At 41.0% G+C, this 12,545-nt stretch overlaps 1 protein-coding gene across 1 annotated transcript in view; it reads right to left on the bottom strand.

Moving 5' to 3' along the window:
- RTF2 (replication termination factor 2) overlaps window positions 1-12,545 on the bottom strand; it is a 39,321-nt gene that overhangs the window by 25,606 nt on the left and 1,170 nt on the right. Inside the window, exons 2-5 of the mRNA XM_079129208.1 lie at window positions 9,941-10,035; window positions 9,180-9,273; window positions 6,940-7,079; window positions 3,896-3,974 (exon numbers count right to left, since the gene is read on the bottom strand). Of these exons, the coding sequence (XP_078985334.1) occupies window positions 3,896-3,974; window positions 6,940-7,079; window positions 9,180-9,273; window positions 9,941-10,035 (408 nt within the window). The remainder of the gene's footprint in view (window positions 1-3,895; window positions 3,975-6,939; window positions 7,080-9,179; window positions 9,274-9,940; window positions 10,036-12,545) is intronic.

Here is a 12,545-nt window from a genome sequence, read left to right as displayed (position 1 = left end):
CTGTTTCAGTGTCGATCCTTAGCACAGTCACACACTACAAAAAGAGGCCTGATACGTTAGAATAAAACCCCCAAGCATGTTAACACGGAAGAAGCACTCAGAATAACATTTGATGCTTTCCCAGAGGAGGACACTGGGGCACGGGGAGGCGATGGGACCTTCCCAGGATCGCTGGGCTAGGAAGCTGGCACTGGAGCAAGCAAGCTGTCTAGCAGCAGAGTCCAGGCCATCACCCACCTCCATGGAAGGGGCACAGAACTGCCCCTGCCCCACAGGCTCCAATACCATCAAAAAAGTAGCTTCTTGAGCAATAAAAGAAAGTAACATAAGATATGGTGCAATAAAGCAGCATGGGATCTGAGCTCCGGTGGACTTTTGGGAAGCAATGGAAGAGAAGCAATGGAGAGACAGGCAGCCACTGTGACTGGCAGGCCAAGAGGCCAGGCAAGTGGCAGCCAAAAAGAAGCCAATGCATGCTCTATTCTGAACCAGACTCTGTGTACTCACTTGTAAAGTAAAAGGACAAAATTAATCATAGGTAAAAATAATGTCTGAAATACATTGGCAAGGTGGTACATGTACAGGGATCCTGAGATAACTCTAGTTTTCTGGAAACAAAACCCTCTTGCTAATAATGTGAAGATTACTGTTCAATTTTCCTATTGGAGCTCTTCTTACATGTAAAGATTAAGGCTTCCTAGGCCTTAATCATGTGATTCCCTGAGGCTGAACATTTATGAAGACCAGAGACTGCAGATGTCTTAACCTGAAGGAGGTCAGAGCCTGGGAATTAGAATTAGCTGACCAATTTGAAAATGTTTCCTAAGTAACTTTCCCTTTCCACCCCACCCACTCCATAAAAAGAATGCAAAAATACACCACCAGCACACATTTTTGTTTTACTTCTGACTTTAAACACCCACACATCCCATTCACCTACCTAGAAAGCCCAAATAAATGAAGCCAGAAAGTTAGCAAGTCAAATGCTACTTATCACACCCCTAACATCTGCTCAGCAGCATTTTTCACATTTTACTAAAATGCACATGAATCACCTGGCAGTGTTCTCAAAATGCAAATTCTATTTCAACGGGTCTGATTTAGGGCCTGAGATTCTGCATTTCTTAAAATCAAACTCCCAGGTAATGCTAATATCGCAGATCTATGGATTGTGCTCTAAGCAACAGCACGTCATTTATTGGCATCCTGTAATTACTCTAATTGTTTCTTCTTCTTACAAGAAGTGAAGAACACCGTAGGGGATACAATTAATTTTTTGGCTAGTGATTTGCTTACAGTAAAAACAAAACAAAACAAAACAAAACCCTAGCAACTACATCTGTCTGGATACTGTTAACTGAAATCAAGTGCCCACACCATGTGCTTTTGAACATGGGACCAAAACTACTTCAAACCTTTCTATCTCTTCTAATGAGCTGAAAAGTCCAATACCAGTGAAGCCACAAATCACACTGCATGCCTGTGATCCCAGCAGCTAAGGGCTGAGGCAGGAGGACTGCAAGTTCAAGCCAGTCTCAGCAACTTAGCAAGAATGAGCAATGTAGTGAGACCCTGTCTTAAAATAAAAAATAAAAAGGGCTGGGATGTATCTCAGTAGTAATGCACCCCTGGGTTCAATCCCTCGAAGTCCCCCCACCAAAAAGTAAACACATGCCCTAAATACCCTTGTTCTGATGTCAGTGACTTCTCTAAATTTCAGATATTATCTTAAAAAAATGAAAACACTTGTTTAAGCTCCCGACATGGTTTTATTTCCCTTCAGTGATGTCTGCATGATTTGCTGCAGCTAGAAGTTGTGTCACTGCACTTCCTCTAAGCAGTTTGGCAGAAATGGCTCTACGCTTCAGGTCTACTCTCTCTGAGCAATAAGCAAGTATTAAGAAAGTAATAAAAAATACTACGACCAAAAGGAGACTTCCTCCCCGACCCAAGCAGGTCTGCAGGAGAACCAAACTGTTAGCATCTCACTCAGTGATGTCCTGCAGAGGTGCCTGACGTCCTGTCTGGGGACCACCCCAAAGCAACATCCCTGCCTTCAGCAATCATGCTCTCCCTGGAAGAGCTGGTCTCATGAGACTCATACTTTTCCTTCCAGGCTCAGAACAAATGCTTACCCCTTCATGCAACCATTTCCCACCAGAGCACGACCACAAGAAAGTGCTGTGGCCCCTGAACATCAAAAACATCATGTTGGGATGTGGCCCCAAAGAATAAAATGAAATAAGATGTCTCAGGTAACTTGATTCCTGTAGGACTGTAGTCTCCTTGAGCAAAGAGCCTGTCACCTAAATCTTGTTTTCTCTTGGAACACCTATAACATCATCTTCCAACATGAGACATTATAAATACTGCCAACTAAGCTATAGGGTCAATTCTATTTTCTAAAAAAAAAAAAGAAACTTAATGAAAGTTTCCAAATTCTATGAAGGATTCATTCATAGTCATCCCAAATGCCCTCCAATGATTTCTGCACCACCCATTAGCTTTTACCTGCCTGAACCCTGTAAGTGGATCATCAAGTAGGTTCTCCTTCATATGCAGCTTCTTTAGCAGAGGGAATAATTTTAAACCTAAAGCATATCTGGCTTAAAGCTGCCCTCGGGCTTTCCAGTGATCTTACAATGCAATGCACACACATGATGTGGCCACCCTGGCCTTCAATGAGGTAACCCCTGCCTAACCTCCACCCACTCCTCCTCTTCTGCCCTCCACCATGGCCACACTTTCTGTTCCCTGAACTAGCAAAGTCCTCTGTCACTTCTGAGCTACTACATGCTACTTCTGCTGCCTAGCATGCTGCTGCTCAAGTGTGCATGGCTGGCTCCTTCTTTTCCTCTAGCCTTGGTTCAAACCTCCAGAGATGCCTCCCCAACCTCCACCAGTGCAGTCTCTCTTCCTCCGTCACCACCTTAAGTGCTTGCTTCCAAGCACCCATCACTGTCAATACAGTCTTGCTCCTTTATTGAGTGTCTATCTCTCCAGCTGGAGTGGGATGCCCGAGGGCAGGACTCTCAAGGACCCCTTCCTCTAGGATACACCACCTACTGGTACTAGGACAGGGCTGGTCCATGGCAATTGCTTCATGAAAGCTGCTGACGGAGAATCATCCACAACATGGGGAAATAATATGGGTCTAATGAAGCCCAAGCCAGTTAATACAGGTGAACTGCAGTCAGGAACTTCTGGCATCCATGACACTAAACTAAATGCCAGGCTTTCCAAGGCCAGCAGAACACCAAAGACATGAGGGTTTGGGGTTTTGGCAATACAACCATAGAAGCCACATCATCAGTAATTCCTTTGTGTGAGCTGAGAAGGCTAGCTGTCACACCAAGGCATGTCCTCACTCATGTGAGTGTTTGTGGAGGACAAGTCCTAGAGGGAATAGCACTGGAGATCAGAAGATGAAACACATCTTGGTCCTACCGTCAAAAGCTCATGGTCAAGAAACAGACACACGAATACACACTGCATCATGAGGAGGTCAGCGGAGTAACAAAGCATCAGGGACTATGGAAGGAGGACTAGCAACAAAGATTCACTAAGAAATAAGAACTGCATCCAAGGTTCAGGGGGAACAGGGCTCTCCAGGCTGGCAGGTCAGAGTAGAGGAAGTATAGGCCCAGGAGAGAGTGGCATGTCCAGGAATAGCTCAGAGCCGACCTGCACAGGCTGGTCATTGTCAGGTCACAAGAAGCTGATGAGTCTGTACTTTCACCAAAAAAAGAGACACAGGAGGGTTTTAAGCAGGGAAGTAACTTACAAATCTGTTTCAGAAAGAACTTAAGGATCCATAAATGACAGAGGGAGGGATCTAGACAATCTGATTTTTCCAGCCTCCCAAGGGAATAAGTAGAGTATGGCAAGAACTCACTGTGTGGCAAACTTCCGCTTTTATCTCTTTCAAGGCACGTTCAGAAAACACACAACCACAGCATCGAAGGAAGCAAAACCTGGAGAAAGAGTCCAACATGGAGAATGACTTAAAGAACTAAAAATTAGCAACTACATTATCAATTAGCATTTTTCAGTTTACATAAAGATCAAGAACCACAAAGACAAAAATGGTTAAATTTATCCAATTGAAAGTCAGTATTCCAAAATTTAAAAAAGTATTAAAACTAAAACTACAAACATATCAAAAGAGAGACTAGGAACTCAAGGAGATGTTTTAAATACATATGAGGTTCAGAGCTTATTTATTACTACTTGAAGGAGTCGTCAAAAGAAATGATAAAAGTACAATAGAAAAATGAGAAAAGGGCATTAACACAGTTCACAAAAGAAATATTAAGAAAAGAATGTGAAAAAATGGTTCACCTCAAATGTTAAAGAAATAAATTTCAATTTCACAATATGTAATGTTATCAGGTGCTGGTTGAAGAGTTCAAGGATAGAAGGGAATATAGCTCAGTTGGTAGAGTGCTTGCCTCACATGCACAAGGCCCTGGGTTCAATTCCCAGGATGCCAAAATAAATAAATAAATAAATAAAAGAGTTCAAGGATATCCAGTGGAAACCACCTGAGGACAGGTACATCTGTTGGTAGGTAGGCATGACATGGCACAACATTCAGGAGGGCAATTTGGCCACAGCAATTAAAGAATCATTTCAAAATTTTCTTCTAAAGCTGGGGTGTGGCTCAGTGATAGAGCACTTGCCTAGAACGTGCAAAGGCATCGAGTTCAACTCCCAGCACCACAAAAAAAGGGAAGAAAAAAGAAACATGCAAACTCCCAGCAAAACAAAAAAGGGAAGAAAAAAGAAATGTGCTTGTATAGAAACATGCCCCAAGTACACAAACGCACAAACATGTATTTGTTATCACCCAAACAGTAACGTACAGTACTGTGTATAACAAAGAAGAGAAGGAAACCACCCCAATGCTCATCAGTAGGGGAATAGTTAAGCAAAGTATGAATACCGACAGAGCTATTAAAAGAATAAGGCAAACTAGTATGTAAGGCCATGAAAACATATTTGGATCAGATAGGGAAGAGAAAAAGGAGACATTACAAAATATGCCTAACGGGACCCCATGACCATGTGGAAGAATACACGTTTACTCACAGGGCTGTTTGCGAGAAGTGTGCCGTGGGTGTGACACAGGGAAGGAGACGGTAAATGCCAAGCAACTTGTAACATGAGCCCTGAAGGCAGCACTGGAGGAGCAGAAAGCACTTCCACTTTGCTTTACATGGTCCCTTACAAATGCACAACAGAAATTTTCTCTAATATTCCAGGGATTATAGCAGAAGCAGACCACCCTAACAAAAATCCAGTAAATAAAACTGCAGTAAATTAATAAAATGTTGTTCACGGTTAAAAAAAATATCCAATCTTATGAATGGTTATTAACATATTAGGAAATTATTTTCTTTAAACAAAGATCCAATGTTTGCTACACTAGCAATTTATTTCTATTTCTCTGTATATTTAAAATTTTCATGCAATCTTTATTAAGTATATCAACACATCAAAAAATTTTCTAGTGCAGAGGCTCTATTAATCAGGACAAAAGTCAAAACAGGCACAGTTCAAGTAACTGGGAAGAGAAAAAGGGGAAGAGATTAACCAGCAGAAGAAAAGAGAAGGAACCGGGGAGCCACAGTCACAGCAGCAGGCTGCAGGTAGCTCCTACTCAAAGTCCTGCCATTGAGCTCTGTCTCTTGTCAAGTTCCTCCTGAGGGGTGAACTATGGGCTTCTTAAAAAGAAGTAGGAAATCAAACATAAAAGGTCACATATTTTATGATTCTATGTATATGAAATAACCAGAACAGACAGGAAAATCCTCTGAGATGGAAAGCAGACTGGTAGCTGCTGGGGGCCGGGAGTGGCTGCTCAGCAGGTATGGATTTTCCTTCTGGGGTGATAAAAAATGTCTTGGAATTAGACAGAGGTGGTGACTGCACAACAATGTGAATGCATTAAATGCCACTATGTGTATACTTTAAAGTGGCCAATTTTAAGGTGTATGACTTTCACAGATATACATCTGTATATTAAAAAAAAATAGGGAAGAAGTGTGACAAGATTAGGAAAGTGAGTCTGGACCCCCTAGAATATTTGTTTGTTCTAATTAGTGAGGTTCAAGACAGACCCTAAAGAGGATAACTTTCAAAAGAAAAAGTTCCCTGGCCTTATGTGTCACTCCTCCCCAAGTGTCCCGTTCAGAGCACGGGGGTCAGTCCCTCTGGCACACTCAGCACACTACCTGGCACGGGAAGTGGCCCTGACCTGTTAGATGAGTGTACACACCGTGCCAGGACACCTGAGTATAGACGGCTGCTCACAGGCAATGAAATTTTTACTTCACTAAGATGCCCCCGCCCCGCTCCTGAATGAAAACAGTCAAAAATGCTATCGCGTAATATGTCATGACGTAGACAGAAGATTCCAGAGGGCAGTCTGGATTACCCGTTATTAAAGATACTTCTATGGGGTGGGAAAAGGGCTTAATGATTCTGTTTGTACAAAAAACATCTAACAGTCCACTCAACATTTCTATTTTTCAAGTGAGGAGAATATACAGTTCACTTATATTTGCTATATAAATCTCAACCCTAAGATTTCTGAGACACAAGTGAGAGAATGTGTTAGCTATAAACTCAAAGCAAGTCAGTGTTACCAGCTGGGCCTACAGGCCTGTAACAACGTTTGCCACGTCATGCATTTAGCAATGCTGAGAAATGGGGGCTGTTTCATGAGAAACATTTCCCTTTGTTTTCTGTCTCTTAGGAAAAGATAACCAAATAGCCACGGGTCTTGTGCCACAAGAGAACTTTCTTAAGTTTCACTTTATTTTAGGGTTCCTACTCTCAAAAACTCCACAGACGACACAGCTCAGCAGCGGTGGTCAGAGAGACGGCTGCGAGGTTCCACCACTGCTCAGCCCTCACCCACCGACCCTGGCTCACCTGTGCCGGCCATTCATCTCCAGGCCCACCACGGGGCAGATGAATCGCGCCCGCTGCAGGTCATCATGCCTGTCGCCCTTCGTGTTTCCTTTGTCTCCTTCCCAGGCAGGATTATCAGAAAGCTTTAGTTCTGTCACATTCTGTGAAAAGCCAGTAACATTCTAAGAATTCATTTGGTAAATGGATCATCCTTTGCCTTAATAACCCCTAAATCAACAGAGAAATGGTATTTTCATCCCTCCTAAGCCAAACCTCTTCTCCATAGATACTTTTCTGTGACCACCAAGAAACACACTATAAAATATTAAGTCATAAACTGTACAGAAAACAGGATTTTCAAAATGCACTTACTACCAAGTACAGATGCTCCATTTATTATGGGGTTATGTCCTGGTAAACCTATGGTAAGGTGCAAATGCGCTGAATAGGCCTAACTGGCCCAGTACCACAGCTCAGCAACACAGGGCATTAGAGCACTGGAGTTCACCACGTGGGCACAGCATGGACTGGTAGCTGCTCAATGCCTCTGCCCAGTATCACCAGAGGGTAGGGCACTGCCTGTCGCTAGCCCGGGAAAAGACCAGAAGTCAAAATGCCAAGCAGGATTTCCACTGAATGCCTATCACTGCACCATCATAAACTCAAAAAATCCTAAGTCAAATCATCCTAAGTCAAAGGCCATCTGTAAATTTTTAAAGTAACTTGTTTTTGTGAATATTTAAAGATAAGCATCTTTCCACATCAAAACTTATTGCACAGAGGACTGGGGATGTACTTCAGTGATAAAGAACTTGCCTCACATGCATGAGGCCCCAGGTTTGATCCCCAGCACTGGAAGGAAAGAAAGAAAGAAAAGAGAAAGAGAAAGAAAAAAGAAAAGAAGAGAAAAGAAAGACAGAAAACCGTCAGGAGACACTGTCACAGTCCAACACGAGGCTTTCCAGGGTGCTGCTTCACAGGTGGTTTGACGCCATGGCTCCACTTCGGCATTCACGGCATTCATTCCTATTTTGATTTGAACTCACCAAGGAGCAGCTGAGTATCTCAGAAGGAAAGCCACTGTATCCGCCTGCTTCCTGGGCAAGGGCCAACAACCACCTCATCGAGTTCTCTGCTCAGAGTATTTGTGGGCTGCAGTGATAGTCCTATGTACCTGCATTATTTCACTTGAATTCTTTTTCTTTACTGTTCTGATTTGTTAGAGAGGTATGTATGTAGGTGTGTGTGTGTTTGTATTAAAAGTTCAGCTATATAAAACAAATATTGTATGTTTTTAAGTATAGAATTATATGAATTAATTTCAATGATAATTGAATTTTTGAGGCAAGATTTGTGCTACCATGGGTTTTTCAGAAATGAATTCTCTTCTCAAAATAAAAGATTAACTAAAGTCAGCACAGCAATTTGTACAGCACTATCATTAGCAACATTTCAGAATTATTACTTTGCCTACAGTGAGCGTATCCTGTAATCACTCCAAGAATTCAAATGAAAAGCAAAGCCTAATATCATGATAAAAAAAGGGAAAAGAAAAACCCTAAAGACTCAGACTGGGAGTCAGGGAATCTGGTTCTAGTTTAAGCATCTCACAAACTACCCATGTGGACTAAAGGTAGTCCTTTGGAGATGAAGGGCATAATAAATTATTATTTGAATTTCCCCATAAGCCAGATTTGAAAGAGTCTGTCCTTTCAACAAACTTACTTTACTAAAAATCTTGTTTTTCCACTGTTATGGAAGAATTTCATTGCCAATCAGAACTTCTAATAAGCAGGAGGTAACAACACAATTTAATAGAGATCTGCCTTTGAAAATTCTGCCATTATATGAAAGTAGCTTCCAAATTTAAAATTCAAGTCACTGAATCTCTCTCTTTTTTTTTTTTTTTTGCAGTGCTGGGGCTCAAACCCAGGGCCTCATGCATAGTATCAAGTGCTCTACTTCTGAGCTACATCCCTAGTCCTCAAATACGTGAATCTTAATTACAAAAATAATGCTCCCAACACATTAAGAATTTTCAAAGCACATTCATTCACATGAAAGCACAATAGATTTTTAAGTCAGAAAGTACATGAGTGGGAACTCCAGACTTGAGATTCACATGACCTCCCAAGAACAGCTGTATCAGGTGATGGGATGTGATTATAATTCCAAATTTCTAAACTTACTCTCAAGTACATGAATTCCATAAAATAAACTTTGTCACTGAGACCCAGAGCACTTCACAGTCACTGTCTTACCTTAATGCTTTTAATGTGAGATGCTGCCTTCCCAAGAGCCTTTTCGGCAGATTTGTCCAACAGAAACTCAATGACAGCATCTTTGTTATAAAGTCTGCAAGAATAAGGACTAGTCAAAATATGAGGGCAATAATCAACTTTCAAATAACCACACAGAGGGAAGAACAAATTTAATGCCACTCCACTCCAAAAGCATTACACTTGATAAAGGAAATGCTCTGCATTACTAAAGTATATTTCACCTGTTTCAACTACTATCAGAGTATAAAAAGAAACTAGTTCAAATTAAGGGTGGCAGACTGGCAATCTAAGGATTGAATATAACTCATAAGAACGATTATAAAAATTGTGCAATTCAATGTAAAAGTACATACTTTCAACTTTTTTCCAAAAACAAAAATCGGAAGGGCCCATGTTCTTGAACTACAAAAGGCTGGAACTGGGTAGCTGCTCCTTCTTTACAGAATACAATCTCTAGTTTTCCCCAACCTCCACCATTCTCTACTATACCTCACAAGGCATCTTGACTTTCTGTTTATAATTCTACATAGTTATAACTTGGTCCTTGACTTTTCAAACCATGGATTAAATAAATCAAATTGATTAAGGAATTATATTCAGAGACAGGGAATGATAACCTATGCCTCATGAGTTTACTTCAGTTAATTCCTATTTCATGATTCAAGAACTATATTTATATAATGAAGGGCTCTTCAAAAATCATTGAATAAACTCATCTTGATGAAGCAAAGAAACCATACCTGCCAAGTTCACAGGCAACTACAGGTCGTCTCAGTATCTCCTGACTTAGAGTACAATAGTTCCACTGGGCCACTAATTCAGCATCTTTGTCAACCTGACAAAAGAAAAGAGAACCCTCTCAGTTCATATCACCTCTAAAGAACACATGAGACATGGTTCCACATATAAAAGTTTATTTAATAATGCCACTGTTTTTATTTTTGAATCAAAGATAATCATTTTTTTAAAACCAAAGAACACAAAGTGGGGCTTTAAAAAGTCTTAATACTATGTCAAATAAAGTCCATCTAAACATGATACAAAGAAAATTTACATTGTATCATTAAACTGTTTATGCAAGTTACAAACAAATATTAACATCTGCATCTTAAGAGGGCACTGGAAAGACCATGCAGGAAAAAACAATCAGTACTAATAAATTCTAAATAATTGGAAAGGCTCCTGCAATAGCAGAATTCAGAGAAAATGTGGCATATATACATGAAGTTTTATGCAGCCCAAGAATGAAATTATGTCATTTGCAGGAAAATGGATGGCACCAGAGAATATCATGTTAAGTGAAATACACCAGGCTCAGAAAGTCAAGGGCTGTATGTTTTCTCTCATGTGGAAACTAAAGGGAAAAAAAAAAGTGTATGGGGGAGGGAGTTAATGAAAACAGAAGGGAAAACAGTGGAGCAGAGCATGGGGACTAGAGAAGCAAAGAGGAAAGGGAAAGGGGAGGTGCTTCGCAATGAAAGTGTGTGTGAATATACTGCAATGAATTTCACTATTCTAAATAAATTATAATGCACCAATAAAATTACACTCAAAAACCCCCTCATGTTGAAATTTTAATCCCCATTGAAAGGTATTAAGAGGTGGAACCAGGTGGGATCTTTTCAGAGGTGACTAGGTCATGAGGGCTCTGCCCTGGTGAAGAGATTTTAATTCATTCTTGGATTAATGGGTTAGGGAGTTATTTTGAGAGTAGGTCTGTTATAAAGGACAGTTCTGACTCTGTCTCTTGTAACACCCCTCTTGATACATGGTGCCCTGGGCCACCTCAGGCTCAGCTGAAAGAACCCCTCAGAAACAAGGGGACTCACCAGATTGAGCCCCCTGACAACTGGACTTCCCATCCCAAAGAAATACAAGAAGAAATTCTTTTATAAATTACTCCACTTGAGTATTCTGTTATAACAACAGAAAATGGAGTAAAACGTCCACACTGAAAATTCAGACATAAAGCCCTCCACAACCCTCAAACAACATTTTCATCTCCATAATACTCCAGGGCCCACTTGCCCTCACTCCTACAATAGCAACCTGAGATACTGAAACAGAATGGCATGGTTGAAGAGAAGACAGGAAAAGATAAAATTCCCCTTGAATTAATTTTTAAATTTTGCAGTGGCAACTGAAGTGCCCTGTATTCCAGGCACTGGGCTAAGCAATTGTCATGACAAGCCATTTAATCCTCACAAAAGCCCTGCAAGTTAGTTTTTTTTTCCCCCCACCACTGGAGATAAGGAAACCAAGGCACCGAGAAGTTAGGTGACATGTACAAGGTCATGCAGCAAATGAAGGAACTCCGTTAGGAACCCAGGCGGACTGGCTCTAGAGAGCACTTTTTTTTTTGGACATGGGGTCTCACCAATTTGCCCAGGCTAGCCTTGAACCTCTGGGATGAAGGGATCCTCCTGCTTCTGCCTCCCAGGTAGCTAGAACTACAGGCACGTACCACCACACCCATCAACACCATATTCTTAATCACTATTCTATTACTTAAAATTTAAAAAAAAAACTATTGCAATTGCTCTTTTATTCATTCCTCAGATCCAAGAGCCACAGATTTGGCAGCTTAAAAAGTTTTTATCAATATTCATACTGGAAAATCCCAAAGGGAGAGACCTGCAGCCAATGAAGTAGATCTACCGTATTTTTCACAGATTTGAAAAATCATGTTCAGTAAGTTCAGGATACATGTCTGGATCCCCCACCTCTTCAGTCATCATCCTTTACTGATTTGATAAACATTTGGGGGACTGGGGATATAGCTCAGTTCACAGAGTGCTTGCCTGTCAAGGCCCTGGGTTCAATCCCCAGCACTGAAAAAAAAAAAAAAAAAAAAAAAAAAAAACACAACAAAAAAAAAAAACCCACACGCACTACAAAAAAAATTTTGGGAAAGTTTGAGAAAGGGAGAAAAGTGACAAATTACTCCTTCTATGCAGCATTAGCCCACGCACATGTAGGAACAATCAGAGGGCACACTTCATCCTCCTGGGTATTCACTCATTCTCATATTCAACACGAATTTATTATCTGTTATGTGGCAAACATGTTACAGAGGTAAAATATGCAAGGACCCTGTCCACATGGGAGGAGAGACAATAAACATGGAACTACAGTGACAAGTACTAATAAAGAAAAGTAAAGCACCAGAGGATAGAGTGTGGCTGGAAATGAAGAGTACTTCAGCTAGAAGACTGGCATGACTGCTAAGTGAAGAGCTGGATGAAGAAACAATGATGTCACTACCTAGTGAAGACTCTTTCAGGCTGATGCAATAACTTGTGCTGAGGAAAAAGGCCTGTGTAGCTGAAGCAGAATGAAAATGGA

Source organism: Sciurus vulgaris (assembly GCF_902686455.1).
Source record: "Sciurus vulgaris genome assembly, chromosome: 2".
Taxonomy (NCBI): Eukaryota; Metazoa; Chordata; class Mammalia; order Rodentia; family Sciuridae; genus Sciurus; species Sciurus vulgaris.
The sequence above is the reverse complement of the archived record's forward strand: the minus strand, read 5'-3'. Positions and strand labels throughout refer to the sequence as shown.